We start from the raw sequence: 20439 nt of genomic DNA, 5'->3' as shown, positions 1-20439 counted from the left end.
TGTGTGTGTTTGTGTGTGTGTGTGTGTGTGTGTGTGTCTGTGTCTGTGTCTGTGTCTGTGTGTGTTGTAGGTTGGATGGAGGACACACACCCCGTAAACGCAGCACTCCTGTGAAAGACCGACAGCTCTCCAAACCGCTGAGCGAACGAGGCAACAGCTCCGACAGCGAGCGATCGCCTGAACTCGGACACAGCACACAGGTACCACGATTTAGACTCCGTTTACGTCTGTATTTAGCAAGCAATGGTTCAGCCAGAAACGAAACTTTACTCACACTCAGGCCGTGCAAGATGTAGATGAGTTTGTTTCTTCATCAGATTTGAGGAAATGTAGCATTACGTCACTGTCTGAGCAATGGATGCTCTGCAGTGAATGGGTGCCGTCAGAATCAGAGTCCAAACAGCTGATAAAAACATCACAATAATCCACAAGTAACCCACACCACTCCAGTTCATCAGTTAATGCCTTGTGAAGCGAAAAGCTGCTTGTTTGTAAGAAACAAATCCATCATTAAGACATTTTAACTTCAAACCGTTGCTTCCGTTATAATCCATAATAATGCTTCCTCCAGTGAAAAAGTCATCTCGTTGGAATCATGCACAGAAATCTGCACAGATCAAGCACTGTTTACAAGCCAAAACAGTTCTAAACAAATATGTGTTAATGTGTGAGGACAACAGGAGACTTTTCACTGGAGGAAGTGTTATTATTATGGATAATGGACTCATATTTTAGCCAGAAGCAACAGTTAAAAGTTACAAACATCCTAATGATGGATTTGTTTCTTACAAACATCTTTACTTCTCAAGACATTAACTGATGGACTGGAGTGGTGTGGATTATTGTTATGTTTTTATCAGCTGTTTGGACTCTCATTCTGACGGCACCCATTCACTGCAGAGCATCCATTGCTGAGCAAGTGATGTAATGCTACATTTCTCCAAATCTGATGAAGAAACAAATTCATCTACATCTTGGATGGCATCAGGGTGAGGACATTTTCAGGAAATTCTCATTTTTGGGTGAGCTATTCCTGTAATGTATGGCTGTTTATGACGGGTGTAAACAGGGTTTCTCTCTTTCTCCAAACACAGTTCTCAAATTCTTTGCTCTCTTTGCTTTTTAAACAAGGAATGTTAATGCAGTGTTTCATCTTGTTCTGCAGAGTCACTGTGAATTATTCATGCTTGGCTGATTCATTCATTGCTGTGTGTGTGTGTGTGTGTGTGTGTGTGTGTGTGTGTTTGCAGGTCCTCAGGAAGGCCGTCTATGATCAGTTGAATCAGATTCTGTTATCTGATGCTGCTCTTCCTGAAAGTCTCATCCTGATCAATGGCACAGACTGGCAAGGACAGGTATATGAGTGTGTGTGTGTGTGTGTGTGTGTGTGTGTGTGTGTGTCTGTCTGTGTCTGTGTCTGTCTGTGTGTGTGTGTCTGTGTCTGTGTCTGTGTCTGTGTCTGTGTCTGTGTGTCTGTGTGTCTGTGTCTGTGTCTGTGTCTGTGTCTGTCTGTGTGTGTGTGTGTGTGTGTGTGTGAAGCAGACTGTCCTAATGGCTGTGTTTTGTATTTTTACCATGGCAAAGTGCTGTTCCTGTTCTTAGACAGTGTAATATGGGAATTTGACCGTAATGCACAACCTTTAATGGCTTATAACTCTTTAAAATACTAAGTGTAAAAGGCTGCATTTATTTGATGAAAAATATAGTAAAAACAGTAATATTATGAAATATTATTACAATAAAAAACACTTTTCTAAGTGAATATATGTTCAAATATAATTTATTTCTATGATGCAAAGCTGTATTTTCAGCATCATTCCTCCAGTCTTCAGTGTCACATGATCTTCAGAAATCATTCTAATATGCTGATCTGCTGCTCAAGAAACATTTCTGATTATTATCAATGCTGAAAACAATTGTGCTGCCCAATATTTTTGTGCAAACTGTGATGCATTTTATTTTAGGATTGTTTGATGAATAGAAGGTTCAAAAGGACAGCATTTATATGAAACAGAAATATTTTATATCAATATAAATGCGTTTTCTGTGGCTGTACTGCCGTGTGTTTGCAGTATGTTGCGGAGCAGCTTCAGGTTCAGAAGCATCCGGTGGTTTGCACGTGTTCTGGTGCAGAGATTCAGGCCGTTCTCTCGGCTCTGCTCACACGGATACAGAAATTGTAAGTTAACTGAGCTAAACAGGGCTTTTGTGAAGAAAGCACTGAGCTTGAAGCGTACAGTCCAGTGTAATCTGATCTCATCTGTCTGTGTGTGCAGCTGTAACTGTAACTCGTCGATGCCGCGGCCGGTGAAGGTGGCGGTGGTCGGCGGTCAGAGTTATCTAGGATCAGTGCTGCAGTTCTTCGTCACTCAGCTGGCCAACAAGACGTCTGATTGGCTCAATCACCTCCGCTTCCTGGTCGTGCCTCTGGGTAAGATAGATAGATAGATAGATAGATAGATATGAGATAGATAGATAGATATGAGATAGATAGATAGATAGATAGATATGAGATAGATGGATAGATAGATGGAGATATATGATTTAGATGGATAGATAGATAGATAGATATGAGATGCTAGATAGATAGATATGAGATAGATAGATAGATAGATAGATAGATAGATATGAGATAGATAGATAGATAGATAGATAGATAGATTTGAGAGAGATGGATAGATAGATGGAGATATATGATTTAGATGGATGGATAGATAGATAGATATGAGATGCTAGATAGATAGATATGAGATAGATAGATAGATAGATATGAGATGATAGATAGATAGATAGATAGATAGATAGATAGATAGATATGAGATAGATAGATAGATAGATAGATAGATAGATTTGAGAGAGATGGATAGATAGATGGAGATATATGATTTAGATGGATAGATAGATAGATAGATATGAGATGCTAGATAGATAGATATGAGATAGATAGATAGATAGATATGAGATGATAGATAGATAGATATGATTTAGTTAGCTAGATAGATAGATGGATAGATATGATTTAGTTAGATAGATCGATATAAGATAGATAGATAGATATGAGATGATTGATAGATAGATAGATATGACATGATAGATAGATAGATATGCGATATATAGATAGATATGATTTAGTTAGATAGCTAGATAGATAGATAGATCTTTGATCATATATCATCTTAGAGCTTTGCGCAGTGGCAGTATCGTAGCCTATGAGGTTTATTCGAGGCGCGATTATTGCTAATTGAAAATTTTACCCAATACCCCGGGGAAGTTGTGGCCTAATGGTTAGAGAGTTGGACTCGTAACCCAAAGGTTGTGGGTTCAAGTCTTGAACCGGCGGGGATTGTAGGTGGGGGGAGCGCTCTCTCCCACCTTCAATACCACGACTGAGGTGCCCTTGAGCAAGACACCAAACCCCCAACTGCTCCCCGGGTGCCGCAGCATAAAACGGCTGCCCACTGCTCCGGGTGTGTGTTCACGGTGTGTGTGTGTTCACTGCTGTGTGTGTGCACTTTGGATGGGTTAAATGCAGAGCACTAATTCTAAGTATGGGTCACCATACTTGGCCACATGTCACTTCACTTAGATAGATAGATAGGTAGATATGATTTATTTTTGTTTTTTGATGTGGATATTCTTGGATGTTAATTTCAGTGTTTCTGTTTGTATTCTTCTTTCTTTAAACTGGGTCAGGTTCTCATCCTGTTGCTAAGCACCTGGGTGCCCTTGACAACCGTTACAGCGCAGCCTTTCTAGACGGAGCCTGGAGAGACACATTCAACCGATCAGAGCCACCGCAGACAGGTACACAATACACACACATATACACACACACACACACACATATACACACACACACACAATACACACACATACTTATACAATGCAAACACACACACTAGAGCTGCACAATTAATTGTTAGAAGATTGCGATCTCGATTCAAACACCCACACAATCTGATTTCTCAATGACAACGATCCGCTGACACAGAGAGCAGACATTTACCATGTTGTTATATCTGTCTTACAGTCATTCATATTATCACAGAAATACTGGGATGAAAGTTTATAGTTTGAATATAAACACGGATGCCTATGGTAGCGATCAAAATACAGCAAATCCCCTTTGAAAGTAACTGGTGCTTCAAATAGCGTTGTTGATTACGTGGTTTCTCCACTAGATGGCAACAAGTGACTGTTAAAAAATGCATTTGTTATTGAATCATTCATTCAAAAGATTTGTTCAAAAACGCTGATTCATCCAGTACTGAAAGAAGTGAAGTATTTATGAGTGAGTCATTGAATCATTCATTCAAACCACTTTTTCCTAATTTTAATAATAATAATTGGTTTATTAAATGTATTTTAAATATACATAGGCTTATAGTGTATATTAAAATGCCTAATAATTCATTCAAACTAAGTAAACACTTTTTTAAATGGACTGCAGCAGTGCAGTTAATATTTTGTCACATTATTTTGTTTATTTCAGAATCGTGGGAGAAACGTGATCTCTATTTGAGACAGAAAAAAGTCTCAATTCTCAATTTATCATGCAGCTCTCACACACACACACACACACACACACACCAAGAGCTATCTATTGTTTTCATTTTTCATTTAATTTGAAAGTGAGGAATTACTAGTCTATGATTTTTGTAAAACTCAACTGACAAAAATATAAAGCATATTTTATTGGAATTTTCTGTTTTAAATTATATTATGCAATGGTTTTCTTCAGAAATGTAATGAACGGAATGGGAAAAAAAAAAAATCCGAAAATGTTCGTTATTTGTTTTGTTTTTTTCAAAAAAATATCTAACTAATATATCTTTCATAATTGCTATATCTTTTTTTTTTAATAGTAAAATGATATAATTGTTGATGTTCAGATGTCAAGTCAAGTCAAGTCTCCTTTATTTATATAGTGCTTTTAACAGTACAGATTTTGTCAAAGCAGCTTTACAGTATCAAATAGGAAAATAGTGTGTCAATAATGCAAAGTGACAATAATAAACACTCAGTTTTCAGTTAAAGGCAGTTCATCATTTAATTCAGTGATGTCATCATCCAGCTCAGTTCAGTTTAAAGAGTATCTGTGCAATAGATGTCTGATTCGTTAAACACCCGTTTAACCTCGCAGCTGTATGTTGTTGTAGTTGACGTGTGTGTGTGTGTGTCTGTCTGTGTGTGTGTGTGTGTGTGTGTCTGTGGGTGTCTGTGTCTGTGTCTATGTCTGTGCGTGTCTGTCTGTGCGTGTGCACGTCTATGTCTGTGCGTGTGCGTGTCTGTGTCTGTGTCTGTGTGTGTCTGTGCGTGTGCGCGTCTGTGGACGTGTGTGTGTGTGTGTCTGTCTGTGTGTGTGTGTGTGTGTGTGTCTGTGGGTGTCTGTGTCTGTGTCTATGTCTGTGCGTGTCTGTCTGTGCGTGTGCACGTCTATGTCTGTGCGTGTGCGTGTCTGTGTCTGTGTCTGTGTGTGTCTGTGCGTGTGCGCGTCTGTGTCTGTGTGTGTCTCTGTGCGTGTCTGTGTGTGTGTGTGTGTGTGTGTCTGTGCATGTCTGTGTGTGTCTGTGTCTGTGTCTGTGTGTGTGTGTGTGTGTGTAGATGCGGTGGACGTGGCGGTGCGTGTGGCTCAGTACATCAGCGGAGCGGCTCTCACACACCAGCTGCCCATCGCTGAGGCCATGCTGACCTGCAAACACAGAACGTACGGCTCTGTCTCTCATTACAGCTGCACATCTTTCACTGCTCTACTCACAACTCACTTATCACTTCCTCTTACAGGAGAGATGAAGATTCCTATCAGAAATTCATTCCCTTCATTGGGGTGAGTAGGAAGAGGAATCACTTGTTGGTGGTGGGATTGCACCCATATGTATTTCTTACTAGGCATAATATTGCATTTTGCATTCATATAAATATATTAGACAATGACATTTTGAGTTTTTTTTTTTTTGCAAACAGCATGAATGTCACTCAAACTATTTTATATTATGTTTCACGTTTTACTTTAACTTTTTTAGAAAAGTACTTTTTTTGGGGGGGGGGGGTTTGTTATATTTGCCCCTGTAATTTACTTTCATTTTTTACCTTTTATCTTTTTATTTTATTAACCCTTTTTTATATTTTATTTTTTTATTGTAATATTTTATGTCATTTACTTTTATTATTTTATTTTATGCACCCATAAGTATTTCTTACTATCCATAATATTGCATTTTGCATTGTATGTATTTAAATACATGTAGTTTTGTCCTATGAAAATGACTTTATTCAGTGTTTTGGGCTTAAATATAAAAGTACCTTTTTGAGAGATAATATATGCTTCTGGTATTTATTTCCACTTTTTTATCTTTTTGTTTTAGTAATCTTTTTTTATTCACCTATGAGTATTTCTTACTAGCCATACCATAATATTGCATTTTGCGTTGATTAATTAAAATGCGTGTATAAGCCCTATGACAAAGAAATTCAGAGTTGCTGCCTTATTTATTGATTGCTTTGTCACTGAAAGCATCATATACTGTTTTATAATATGTCATGTATTATAATAAAGTAAATTACTTTTTTGAGGGGTAATATGTGCCCCTAGAATTTATTTCAATTATTTTACCTTTTATATTTTTATTTTAGTAATCTTTTTTTATATTTTATTCTGTCCTTTTCTATGTCTGTCTGTCTATCTCATTTTTGCTTTATATATTTATTGCAAACAGCTCAAGTGCCACTTAAAAGCTCCATATGTTGTTTATCATGTATTATATCACTTTTTTGAGGGGTAATATTTTATTGTATATTCTGTCTGTGTGTCTCTCTATTTATTTGTTATGATCGTCTCACAGGTGGTGAAAGTGGGTTTGATTGAGCCTGGCCAATCAGCAGCAGGTGTGTGTTTCCATAGCGACTGAAGCGCTGATTGCTTGTAATAGCTCTAAGTGTGACATCGGCGCAGACTCTCACCGTGTGTCTGTCTCTGTTTCCCAGGTGACTCTGAAGAGGGCGTGGCTGTGAGTTTAGCCGTCCCCTCCACGTCTCCGCCCTCTCACGGCTCACCCGGCGGACTGAAGGAGACGGCCACGCCCCCCTCGTCTCCCTCCATGGGCGGCGGTTTGGCGGTGCAGGGGTGAGTGACTTCAGGATCGGCTCATTGTTGAGGGAATTTCTAGCGTCACAAGGTTTCACAAATTACTTGCTAATCCTGCTGGAGCAAGCAGGTCGTGCGGAATAAAGCAGCTCGGGCTGGTTTTTGCTGATCCAAGGTGGTCTACATGCTCAGTACCCACCACCTGGAAGTCCAGCTGATCGACTGTTAAACCCAGTAGAAACCATGTGAAACCAGATTTGTCACCATTTAGCTGCAGTTTTTGGTGGTTCAACCTCTTAATATACAATGATATAGTGCGAGAGTCAATGTAATGGAAAGTGTGACATCTGGTGGTGAATAAACGGAAGTCCATGAACCGAATTCGTGACAGTATGAGTGCTGCCAGCATTGCTGCAGAGGTTGAAGGGGTGGGGGGTCAGCCTGTCAGTGCTCAGACCATACACCGCACACTGCATCAAATTGGTCTGCATGGCTGTCGTCCCAGTTCTGTGTTAAATGTCTGACCAAATAGCCATTAAGTTAATTTATCACAGTGGAAATGGGTTTTTGTGTTTAATGCTGTGTGCTTTGCAGCGTTATTTTATTTATTTACTATCATATTATAACGTTATTTAGAATTAGCTTTTATATTTACTTTTAATTTTAGATTATAGTTTGTCATCATGCGTTATGTTTCATTTTTAAAATTATTTTTTATTATATTTCTATTTAGCTTTAGTTTAAATGTATTTCAGTTTTAAGTGTAGTAATGTTAGTACTTTTATTGGTGGTCCAACCTTTTAAGAAGAATTAAATGCTTTAAAACTGCATATTCCTGCACTTTTAATGTAGAAATGTAACAATCAGAGAGAAATCTAGCAATGCAGAACACAACTGTGTAAGTGTCTGGCTGTGCAGCTGTGTTGTGATGTGATGTGTCTGTCTCAGGAGTCCCAGCTTGTCTCACGGCGGAGACGCCATCGGTCTGCAGGTGGATTACTGGCTGGCGTCTCTGGTGGAGAAGCGTCGCGAGGGCGAGAGGAGAGACACCGGCTGTAAGAACACTCTGAAGAGTGCCTTCTGGTCGCTGCAGGTCAGCCGTCTGCCAGGAGGAGGAACCAGTGAGCCGCAGGTGCCCGGCAACACTATGGCCATGACCGTGGTCACCAAAGAGAAGAACAAGAAAGGTGAGCGGACCGTCATGAAACATGCAAAATGATACGATGGACGTTCAAAGCATCCAGAATATCCATGTTGGCTTAGAAATAAATCTGTTTGGCAAACTGTAATTTGATGTAGTAAAAGTTATATTTAATGTACAGGACAGTATTTTTTTATTTGTCATGATACACAAAAAATAGTAGATGGCAAAATAAGCGAGAAGAAAATTAATTACACCAATCCAATACTGAACATAAAAAGGAAAATGGCAAACAGAAAATGAATGAATAAATAAAAAATAATCAAAAAATTAAACTGTAAACTATAAAAAAGAGTGCACATTATACAATTATATATTTAAAAATTATACACATTATATAAGTGTATAAACTATATATCATAATATATGTCCAAAAAAAATAATAGAACTGACAGTTTACAAATAAAAATAAAATGTACACAGGTATTTGAACACTACCATTCAAAAGTTCAATATTTTTGAAAGAATTCTCTTATGCTTACCATTTATTTGATCAAAAATACAGTAAAAATGCTAAAATTGTGAAATATTATTAGAATTTAAAATAGCTGTTTTCTATTTTAATATATTGTAAAATGTAATTTATTTCTGTGATCAAAGCTGAATTTCCAGCATCATTACTCCAGTCTTCAGCGTCACATGATCTTCAGAAATCATTCTAATATGCTGATTAAGAAACATTTCTGATTATTATCAATGTTGAAAACAGTTGTGCTGCTTCATATTATTGTGGAAACTGTGATACATTTTATTTTTCAGGACTCTTTGATGAATAAATGTAAAAAAAAAAACAGCATTTACCTGAAATAGAAATATTTTGTCAAATTGTAAATGTCTTTACTGTCACTTTCTGTCATTTTAATGCATCCATACCATGCTCAATAAAAGTAGTAAAATCCTTCAAAAAAATGCACTGACCCCAAACTTTTGAACGGTAGTGTAAATTAAAGTAATATATGTGACCCTGGACCACAAAACCAGCCAATTTTTCTAAATTGTGATGTATGCATCATCTGAAATCTGAATAAATAGCTTTCCATGGATGTATGGTTTGTTAGGATCGGACAATATTTGGCCGAGATACAACTATTTGAAAATCTGGAAACTGAGGGTGCAAAAAAATCCAAATATTGAGAAAATCGCCTTTAAAGTTGTCCAAATGAAGTTCTTAGCAATGCATATTACTAATAAAAAATTAAGTGCTGATATATTTACAGTAGGAAATTTACAAAATATCTTTATGGAACATGATCTTTGCTTAATATCCTAATGATTTTTGGCATAAAAGAAAAAATTTATAATTGACCCATACAATGTGTTTTTGGCTACTGCTACAAATATACCCCAGCGACTTAACACTGCTTTTGTGCTCCAGGGTCACATATTAAACAAAGAACCAGTACCACTTTATATACGAGTTTAATATTACAATATGAATAATGTCTCTCTCGCTTTTTTTGTGCAGTTCCCACTATTTTCCTGGGGAAGAAGCCTAAAGAGCGGGAGATGGACTCTAAGAGTCAGGTGATCGAGGGCATCAGCCGGCTCATCTGCTCCGCCAAACAGCAGCAGACCATCCTGAAAGGTACCAGACCTTCATCACAGACAGAAAACTGCTTTCTTGTCAGCTAAAGCAGAAAACAACATTTCTCTTCCTCCTTTCTCAGTCACCATCGACGGATGCGAGTGGAACGACGTGAAGTTCTTCCAGCTAGCTGCTCAGTGGCCGACTCACGTCAAGTATCTCCCGGTGGGATTGTTCGGCTACAGCAAACCGCCCTCCTAGGACGCCCCACTTTCTCAGCCCCGCCCCTACAACCTGCAACCTACACCCCATTGCACACCACCGCCACCGCCACTTTCACAACGCTGGCCAATCACAGTTGAGACGGGACTCTCATGTGACCGTCTCTGGAGGGCGGGTAGGTGGAGTTGAAGACGGCTTCGATAGACTTTTATCAGCGCTAGTCACTTTTATTTATCAAAGGTCCCAGAGCCACATATGGGGGCCAAGCACAAAATTTGGATACACCACCTGTCGAAGACTATTTAACAGCATGACGCCGCTTAAATCACTCTCAACAACCCTCAATAAGTCCCTTTGCGTAACTGATCTCTTCCATCATTGACCTCCATAACCAGTATAATTGAGAAATGCAGCTAAAATCTACCATGGTAACTGTATATGTTTGGAGATAAACTTGCAGTTATTGTCACTCAAGTAAAATCAGCTTTCGGAATCTTTCTGTTACTTAGCAACTAGGGAATTTTGGCAGAAACTATGGTTGCCATGGTAGTTTTTTGTGAACAGAGATTCAAACATGAAAAAAGCGCAAAAAAGTAGTTCGCATTGGTTAATCTCTGTTAACTAGAATAAACAATTTCAGTTTAGTTTTATATTAGTTTTTAAGCACGCTTTTATGAGTCAGTTATTGTTGACAATAAAAAAAGCGCCAATGAATATTCTGAAATTAGCAAATTTCTCGGCTGTAGTACGAAGGCGGTGTTAAACGGCAATTTGACATTGGAGGCGGGGCTACGAGGTGCCCATCGGCCAACTGAGGACTTTTTAGATTTCCTAAAAATCATTGTTTGTATAGTTTGTTTTATCCTTCCAGTCGGCGACATCTGGAAATGCGTTGTTGACCTCCAACTTGCATGTCTTAAACTACATCACCCATAATGCACTGGCAAAGTTAACATTTAATGTTAGTTCAGTAGTGCACTGTGTACTTGTGCACAAATCGCTTTGCCTGATGCAGCGGCGTCTCTGCGTTCCCCTTGACACACGGAAGGTTAGTAGTTTGCATTGGTTAATCTGTTAACTAGAATAAACTATTTCAGTTTAGTTTTGTATTCGTTTTTAAACACGGTTTTATGTGTCAGTTATTGTTTATTTTTAAAAGTGACCTTTTAGCTTAAATATGTAGCTCATCTACAGGTTTTATTTCATTTCATAAAACATCTCCAAAGATCTCTGGCCAATCAGAATGTAAACATTATGGCACAGAATAAGTCAGTCACCTTTATAATACGGGCAACGGCAAACGCGATTTATGAAAGAACTATGTCGTATCAGTCAGCACAAGGCCTAACGTAAAGGCTGCACGAGGTTGGAGGTGAAAATGTCAGCTTCTTGTTCGCATCTTTACAGCTGGAAACCGGTTTGGGGAGAACTACAAAGGTTTCATCTTCATCAGTTGTCAAATGCTATGCACTTAAACTCGCCTTCATTTCTTCATATCTTCGTCCAAAGCACAAGAAGCGATCAGCTCCTCATACAGAATGCCCAATTAAAACACAATTCCCAAACACTACCTTTACACACTGCAAACACATGATTTTTTTTATTTTATTCTTATTTAGTTTTTGTCTTTTACAGTACAAATATCTAAACAATCTTAAATCAAGATACATTTACTTGAGAAGCAAAATTACTTAAGATGTACTTAATTTTGATCATTTCTCAAAAAACAGTGTTTAATATCTTAAATCATTTGACTTTATCTTGATTTAAGAAGGTTTAGCTATTTGAAAACACTATAAAATACGAACTAGGACAAAATACTGCGAGAATCATTTTTTGCAGTACAGCTGTGAACAAAACATCTGAACTGATCAGTAAATCTTGAGCTACAACATCCCTTTATTTTTTTAGCTGGAGCTTGTTACATTACTGCTAATGGCAGCTTTCACAGAAGTAGCGTGGTTTTATTTTGTCTAGAACTTTTGTGAGATATTCTTGTGAGTGGTAGGTAATGCAACTAACAAAATGTCACTGAAATGTGGTTTTAAAATAATAACAAAACAAACAACAAAAAAAGCTATCTATGAAATGGTGTTGTGCCACAGTGAGAGTGAATCCAGTGTGTAGTGCGTGTGTGTTTGTGCGAGTGTGTGCGTGTGTGTTGTGGACAGTAGTGCTCACTGGTTTAATTAATCTGTGGTGTTAACTGTACGTTCTTCACAGCACAAGATTCGGCGTCTTTCCACCCAGCCGACTTATATCCATTGCAGCTTGAAATGCTGATAAGTTATTAATATACAATGATTGTTACATGATTAACCTGTTAATCTCTTAATATTATTTTTCAAACTGAAAGAGTGAATCTCACAAAAACCCATAAAGAAATGTCATATTTCACAACAAAATCAAAAGAAAGAAATAAGATTTGCTTAAACAAAATTCTGCCAAATTTAGGAACATTTAGGATTTTGCTTTGTGACATGATTGGTATAATTTTATTACAGTAATGTGGCAAAAAATATATTTTTTTTTATTGCATACGTCATTGTAGCATTTGTTGAAATTCTGTTCATTTAGGCTGATTTCTAATACAAACATTTGCATTACAATCATTTTAATATAATTATTTTTTCGTTTGTTGAGGTGATATATGACCTAAATGTGAGATTCACCCTAAATCTTTCTAATCGGAGTCATGTTTTCTGGAATGAAGGTATCAGTTTTTCTGTGGTTAAAAGTATTAAGAACAACAAAGTATTAAAGTCACGATGGGTCAATTCGATTTTTATTTGTTCCTGCTTCTTACAGAGAATGTTTAGCAATAGTTTTGAAGTGTGAGTGTCTTTCTTTTGTGTATATCAAATGCATCTCGCCTTTTTTTTGCCCGTATTTTTAGAAAAGAGTGAAAATATAATTTCTTTGAGTTAATGTTGGTTATCAGTGCCGCACTATTAAACAAATATCCACACATTAATAATTTGTCTATAGCAGATAAGTTCTTAATATGTTTTTATATAGCTGTTGCATAAATTGCATTTTTTATTTTATGAATATCTTTGTGATTTAAATCCTATAAGGCTCATAGAAAGATGCATGGCTGTCATGAGAGCTGCAAGTTATGTCAGAAAGGCTTTTAATATTTCAGTCAGCGATTGTGTCTAGAGGGTTTTGCACAGTCCTGTTAAGGCTTTGATCATTCCTCATTGGATCTGAAAATCATAAATGATTTAGAGGGTCGGCATGTTCACCAAAGCTTAGAAACCTTCTAGAAAAGACCCCCTATAGATATTGAGCATATAAAGAGAAAAACCCACGCTGAATATGAATTCAAACCAGTTAAAATGTCTGTACTGTTGTTACACTTGCGGTCCGTGTTTTAAGCTTGCATGATGAGCAAACGCGCAAAAACTTGCAGCAACTTTCACACACAATTAGTGGCAACTATTTCGGAGTCCAGGTTCAAATTTTATATGGATATGTAAAGAATGGAAAAAAGGAGGGGCAAAAAAAAAGAGTCACTGCCAAAGAGTGTCAATTGTTAAATTTTTTTGTTTGTTTGTGTTTTTGTATGTATGGAAAATGATTTTCAGTATTTATGGAGCAGTCTGGAATGGGAATGGAAAGTACCGAATTTTGAAATCGATTCATTTCAATATGAAAAAAGCTTAACAACTACTAATTTCTGTTCCGTCACTCGAACATGGACTGTCTCTTTATGTGTGTGCCGTGTGGAGTCTGGTCTTTGCCTGTCCTCGTACCTCTGTATGTACTTGTGTTGATTTGTCATGTGAAACTTCGACAACATGAAGTGGATTTGAACATTCTGATTGGTCGACTAATTATCCCAACGACCAATCAGAATGGCGCTCATCCCCTTCAAATACTTTTTGTCAATGTAATCTGTCGGAGAGATAAAATGCCTAAATTCCACAAGCTTCGGATTCAAACTGGCCAAATTTAGCCTGCTTTGTAAAGTAAATCATTGCGTAATATTTAGTCGTGGAAGATCAAGAACCGAGCTTGTGGATGAGATAAGTATTTTTGCACATGCATTTGTTATCTTTTAGCAGTCTTCAGCTCTTTGCCTTTTTGCCTTTAGACAAAAACGCTTGTACATATCCAAAGTGCTTGTAATATGAACTCATGTTCCTTTATTGTGTGCTATTTTTGTTATTTGACATGTTTTTGTAGTACTGCTTTTTCATAATTGAGTTGTCAATCAATAGATGTGGTATGGACAGTGGAAGTGTTACTTGTATTCTTTTTTATTTAATAAACACCTGATTTGTAAATTCTCTTGTGTAGTTTGTGGATTTTTAGCACAACGAAATAAGTGTAACTGTTATTTGTGGAACTATTATTTGTCACTTGCATTGCTCTGCCATAGATATGTTAATATACAGATTAAATATTTTCTGACAGATTTAACACTCTACTTGTCCCATAATTATGTGAATCGAGTAAAAAGTTCAACTAATATATATTTCCATAATTACATGGTTGATTAATCACCATACATTAAAACTATTGTTTTGTATTACAAGTATTTTACGAATTAAGGCATTTTCCAACTATAAATTCACTCATTTGCATACTTTTTTTTCAGAATTGTTGCTTCATTTTAGAAAATGGCCAATTTTCTCCATATTTTAGGAATAAAACGCGAATGTTATAAAAACAAACCCCTTGGTAAAGTTTCAGAATATAGTTAGAAATTTGTTTAGATAGAAACTTATATTTACAAAGCAATATGTATTGTAATTGAAATCTACAGATGTGAATGGATAAAGTGACATAAAACAAAGCAAACACTTAAATATATATTTTGGATGTTTTCTCTCCACTAGTATGAAAGAGAAATTATGGAACCAAATAGCCCAAAATATACACATGTCTCTGTATATTTATCTTCCCCAGTTGATTAATCACCATAATAAAACAAATGTTTTGTATCACAACTATTTTACAAGTTATTAAGGCATTTTCTAATGAAAAATGCCCTCATTTGCATACTTCCCAAGATATTGGGAAAGGCCAGGTTGAAAATTATTGCTTCATTTTGTTGAGGTATTAGAGTTAAATGTTTTTACAGAAGGGATTTTGGATGTCTGTTTTTATCGTTCCATAATTTACAAAACAGTAAATTTTCACCATATTTTAGAAATACAATGTTATATACCAGATTGTGTGAACGTTATACAAACAAATCCCTCGGTAAAAAACTTTAGAATAAAATTACGTGTAAAACTGTAAAATTAGTTTCATGTAAGTTCTGCTGAAGTGGAGATAGAAGCTTGTTGTTACAAAGCAATATGTATTTGAAATCTACAGACACAAATGGATAAAGTGTCATAACACAAAACTTTTAAATGTATAATTTGGATGTTTTCTTTCCACTAGTATGAAAGACAAATTATAGAACCAAATAGCCCAAAATATCTGTATATTCATCTTCCCCAGTTAATTAATCCCCAATAAAACAAATGTTCTATATTACAACTATTTTAGAAGTGAAGGCAATTTAAAATAAAAATGCACTTTGCATAAATTTCAAGATATTGGGAAAGGCCAGGTTGAAAATTATTGCTTCATTTTGTTGAGATATTAGATGTAAAGGTTTTTACAGAAGGGATTTTGGATATCTGTTTTTATCTTTCCATAATTCAGAAAACAGTACATTTTCACCAAATTTTAGAAATAAAATGTTATATAAAGTCACGTGGATGTTATATAAACAAACCCCTCGGTAAAAACCTTCAGAATATAGTTAGGAGTAAAACTGTAAAAATTTTTGCATGTACGTTCTGCCAAAGTGGAGATAGATCTCATTTTGAAAAAGCAATATGTAATGTAAATGGAATCAACAGACGCAAATCGAAAGTGTCATAAAATAAAACACCTAAATGTGTATTTTCGATGTTCTCTTTCCACTAGTCTGAAAGAAGACGTGCCATGAAAGCAAAATAGCTCAAAAAAGTCAAAATAGCTCAAATGTAGCCCAAAACATTAGCATAACGCGTCCAAGCCCGGTTGGAGGGGCGGGTGTAGTGATGTCAGCGCGCAGTGCTGTGGATTCTGGGAGCACAAACACACACATCAGCCATTTTCGGTTTGCTCTGGTCATCCTCCCTCACTCCAGCACAAAGATCCGCCAGCTATCTATCACGCTGAAAGGGACGAGAAGGATGGACGAAGAGAAAGCGGGTGATCGCGCACACGGGCGTTTGTTTTGCTGAGCGCGTCAAAGACAAAAGCGCAGCACTGACGCGCATCTTTACAGCCGGGGATTCATCTGATTCACGTCTGATATCGTTTTATTGTAGCAATTCTGGACGCGTCTGAATCCATAACATCGCATTGTTTGCACGCTTGAGTTCAAGAGAAGCCCGATACAAGCGGATTATAAAAGGTATTTTCTTGCACGCAATGCAAAAATGATCTGCGCTTTGGTTTTTCACATGCATTGATCATACAATAGGATGCTAACTTACTGGCTGATTTAGTGGAACAAAGTTGAGCCTGATCTGCTAAAAACAAGCTCATATTTAATATCCGAATAGCGCAGAAGACTGTGTTTATATGTTTTATTTAAATAATTATGCCATTATAATGTGTTTTGACAATGTCTGAAAGAGCAAACCAGATGATGTATGACTTCTTTATGATGCATCTGGTGATTTTTGTCTTCTTCATCCAGTCAGTGATGGTGCATTGAATATATCTCGGGTTATGAATCAAATATGCATGATTCATTCTCAAATATTATTTTATGAGAACACAGAATGAAGCGTGAGAGGAGTTTGCGTGATGGAAATAAGTGTTTGCTGATGTTTTGAGTCGGTTTGCAGAAGCTTTGGGGGGGGTTTGTTTCACATTGAGGACCGGGCCTGTTTTTCGCTCAGACGTGAGGATGATGTTGTGATCGTCTGGAGGAGTTCACGCATGTTGCGTTGTCCTGTGGGTCACCTTGATGGGTTTTTCCAGGTTTCGCCTGATTATTCCAGGCAGCTGTCAGTCATTGTGAAATGTGCACTAAGCATATGAAGGGTTATGAGCACCAGAAGGCGGTTTGTGGTCTGATCTGGTGTGTTTATGAGCTGCACATCTCGTGGTTTGATGCGGGACTTTCGCTCTTTCTCTCCGCTGTTGCTGCATTGCAGTCAGTAGGCGTGATGAGTGAGGAATGGCGCCTCTGCTGGACGCAGGTGGAAATGCAGGTGAAATCGGCCCAGTGATGGAGGTCATGTCTGAGATGTCATCATAATATCATATTAAGTACTGCAGTAGGCGAACTTTACACATGGAGCAGTTAATCAGCTGCTTGTGTAACTGTTGATTATTTGCTGCATTAGTAAACTCTGCTGTGTTCGGGTTCTCACGGGTGTTGTTCATCACTTCAGATGTTTTGGGGCGGTAGAGCAGGACTCTTTGTCAGCAGTCAGTCTTGTAGTCAGTGTTGCCAGCTTGGCTGTTTTTGGGTGTGAGGTGCATTAATGGATCATGATGGACGGCAGGGTCTAATGGAGTCATTAGAACTAAACCGTTATTTTAGTATCATTGACATGCTATAGTTATTTTATTTTTTTACATTTTCATTTACTTTTTGTTTTTGTCGATTTTATGTTCTTTTTCAAATAGGCTATGACTTTAGTTTTTGTCGATTTTTATTATTTATTTTTTTCAGTTTTAGTCGTTGTGTTTTTGTTATTTGTATTAATTATTATTATTTTAAAATGTATAGTTTTATACATTTTTATTTTGTTTATTATTTGTGTGTGTGTGTTTGGCATTTTTGCGAGCTGTTTTTATTTAGTTTTATTTCAGCTCCAGTTATTTTTGTTCTTTTTTTGTTTAAAATATTTCTATAGTTTTTATAATTTTTTTTCAGTTTTAGTCGTTGTGTTTTTGTTATTTGTATTAATTATTATTATTTTAAAATGTATAGTTTTATACATTTTTATTTTGTTTATTATTTGTGTGTGTGTGTTTGGCATTTTTGCGAGCTGTTTTTATTTAGTTTTATTTCAGCTCCAGTTATTTTTGTTCTTTTTTTGTTTAAAATATTTCTATAGTTTTTATAATTTTTTTTTCAGTTTTAGTTATTTTAATACATCAGTTTAAAATAAATGAAAATGAGAAGTACTGCTTTGGCATCTAGCCAAAATAAAATTAAGTCTTTTTATTCAAGTTTTTATTTTATTCTGTTTCACTTAATGTTTATTTTATTTTGGGTAACAATGTTTTATGGCTTTAGTTTTCATTTTAGTTGAAGGTTTACTAATTTTGTTATTGTTTTTATTTGTTATTGTTCTTTTTAAGTGGATCTATATAGTTTTTATTTCAGTTTTAGTTGTTTGTGTTCTTTTTTTGTCATTTATAGTTACTGTTTTTTAATATGTTTATATAGTTTTTATGTGTCTATTTCAGTTTTAGTTATTTTAATACATCAGTTTAAACTAAATGAAAATGAGAAATATTGCTTTGGCAACTAGCCAAAATAAAATATATATATTTACAGTTTTATCATTTTAGTTTTTTTTAATTGACATTTTGGTAAAATTGCTTTTTGTTTTTATCATTTTTATTAGTTATTGTTCTGTTTAATTGATTTTTTGAATTTCAGTTTTAGTTATTTTAATACATTAATTTAAACTAAATGAGAAATATAGCTTTGGCAACTAGCCGAAATAAAATATTTTTTTGTTTGTTTTAAGTAGTTTATTCTGTTTCAATTAATGTTTAGCCTATTTTATTTTAGGTAATAACGTTTTATAATTTTAGTTTTAATAGTTTTTAGGTTTTTTTTAGTTGACATTTTGGTAAAATTGCTGTTTGTTTTTAAAATTTTTATTAGTTATTGTTCTGTTTAATTGATTTAAGTTTCAGTTTTAGTTATTTTTAGTACATCAAGTTAAACTAAATGAAATTGAAATGTTGCATTGACTTGGCAACTTTTATTGTATTTTATGTTTTACCTAAGCCATGTAAGATGAGAATTTGTGATGCATCAGTTTGTAATGGTGCCCTTCGGTGCATTCACAGCGAGCGGTTCGTCCCGTGGGTGATGTCCACCATGGTGTACCCACGAGAAGAGGCGCTGGAGCGTCTGACGCAGGACGAGATTGTGCTGAACACCAAAGCGGTGATGCAGGGTTTGGAGGCACTGCGAGGGGAACATGCTCAGCTCCTCAACTCTGTCCTGGACTGCGCTCAGCCGCCCGTCGCGCAGGAGAAGTCCAGCCTGCTCCGCAAGAGCCTGGAGGACATCGAGCTGGGGCTGGGAGAGGCACAGGTATCTCAATTACTCAGAAAGACTCACTCACTCACTCAGTCACTCAGTCACTCAGTCACTCAGTCACTCAGTCAGTCACTCACTCAGTCAGTCAGTCAGTCACTCAGTCAGTCAGTCAGTCAGTCACTCACTCACTCACTCAGTCAGTCAGTCAGTCAGTCACTCACTCAGTCAGTCACTCTCTCACTCAGTCAGTCCTCTCACTCTCTCACTCAGTCAGTCAGTCTCTCACTCACTCACTCTCTCACTCAGTCAGTCACTCTCTCACTCACTCACTCACTCACTCACTCAGTCAGTCACTCTCTCACTCACTCACTCACTCAGTCAGTCAGTCAGTCACTCAGTCAGTCAGTCAGTCACTCACTCACTCACTCACTCAGTCAGTCACTCTCTCACTCAGTCAGTCACTCTCTCACTCAGTCAGTCACTCTCTCACTCAGTCAGTCACTCTCTCACTCAGTCAGTCACTCTCTCACTCAGTCAGTCACTCTCTCACTCAGTCAGTCACTCTCTCACTCAGTCAGTCACTCTCTCACTCAGTCAGTCACTCTCTCACTCAGTCAGTCACTCTCTCACTCAGTCAGTCACTCTCTCACTCAGTCAGTCACTCTCTCACTCAGTCAGTCACTCTCTCACTCAGTCAGTCACTCTCTCACTCAGTCAGTCACTCTCTCACTCAGTCAGTCACTCTCTCACTCAGTCAGTCACTCTCTCACTCAGTCAGTCACTCTCTCACTCAGTCAGTCACTCTCTCACTCAGTCAGTCACTCTCTCACTCAGTCAGTCACTCTCTCACTCAGTCAGTCACTCTCTCACTCAGTCAGTCACTCTCTCACTCAGTCAGTCACTCTCTCACTCAGTCAGTCACTCTCTCACTCAGTCAGTCACTCTCTCACTCAGTCAGTCACTCTCTCACTCCCTCAGTCAGTCACTCTCTCACTCACTCAGTCACTCTCTCACTCACTCACTCAGTCACTCTCTCACTCACTCAGTCAGTCACTCTCTCACTCTCTCAGTCGGTCACTCACTCGGTCACTCACTCGGTCAGTCAGTCACTCACTCACTCGGTCACTCACTCGGTCACTCAGTCAGTCAGTCAGTCAGTCAGTCAGTCA

At 37.1% G+C, this 20439-nt stretch overlaps 2 protein-coding genes across 2 annotated transcripts in view; both read left to right on the top strand.

Annotated features, from left to right (window-relative positions):
- The window catches only part of LOC107567601 (phosphofurin acidic cluster sorting protein 1), a 77912-nt gene extending 66266 nt beyond the window's left edge, over positions 1-11646 (top strand). The window contains exons 12-23 of the mRNA XM_016253301.1: positions 71-200; positions 1251-1355; positions 2073-2179; positions 2277-2431; positions 3694-3804; positions 5605-5707; positions 5785-5827; positions 6843-6885; positions 6985-7123; positions 8033-8271; positions 9751-9870; positions 9953-11646. Of these exons, the coding sequence (XP_016108787.1) occupies positions 71-200; positions 1251-1355; positions 2073-2179; positions 2277-2431; positions 3694-3804; positions 5605-5707; positions 5785-5827; positions 6843-6885; positions 6985-7123; positions 8033-8271; positions 9751-9870; positions 9953-10071 (1414 nt within the window). The 3' untranslated portion in view covers positions 10072-11646. The remainder of the gene's footprint in view (positions 1-70; positions 201-1250; positions 1356-2072; positions 2180-2276; positions 2432-3693; positions 3805-5604; positions 5708-5784; positions 5828-6842; positions 6886-6984; positions 7124-8032; positions 8272-9750; positions 9871-9952) is intronic.
- A 4432-nt stretch (positions 11647-16078) lies between these two features.
- LOC107567600 (kinesin light chain 2-like) overlaps positions 16079-20439 on the top strand; it is a 22816-nt gene continuing 18455 nt past the window's right edge. The window contains exons 1-2 of the mRNA XM_016253300.1: positions 16079-16441; positions 19075-19324. Of these exons, the coding sequence (XP_016108786.1) occupies positions 19097-19324 (228 nt within the window). The 5' untranslated portion in view covers positions 16079-16441; positions 19075-19096. The remainder of the gene's footprint in view (positions 16442-19074; positions 19325-20439) is intronic.

The sequence above is a fragment of the Sinocyclocheilus grahami genome, unplaced genomic scaffold (assembly GCF_001515645.1).
Source record: "Sinocyclocheilus grahami isolate Dianchi unplaced genomic scaffold, SAMN03320097.WGS_v1.1 scaffold1172.1, whole genome shotgun sequence".
Lineage (NCBI taxonomy): Eukaryota > Metazoa > Chordata > Actinopteri > Cypriniformes > Cyprinidae > Sinocyclocheilus > Sinocyclocheilus grahami.
The sequence above is the reverse complement of the archived record's forward strand: the minus strand, read 5'-3'. Positions and strand labels throughout refer to the sequence as shown.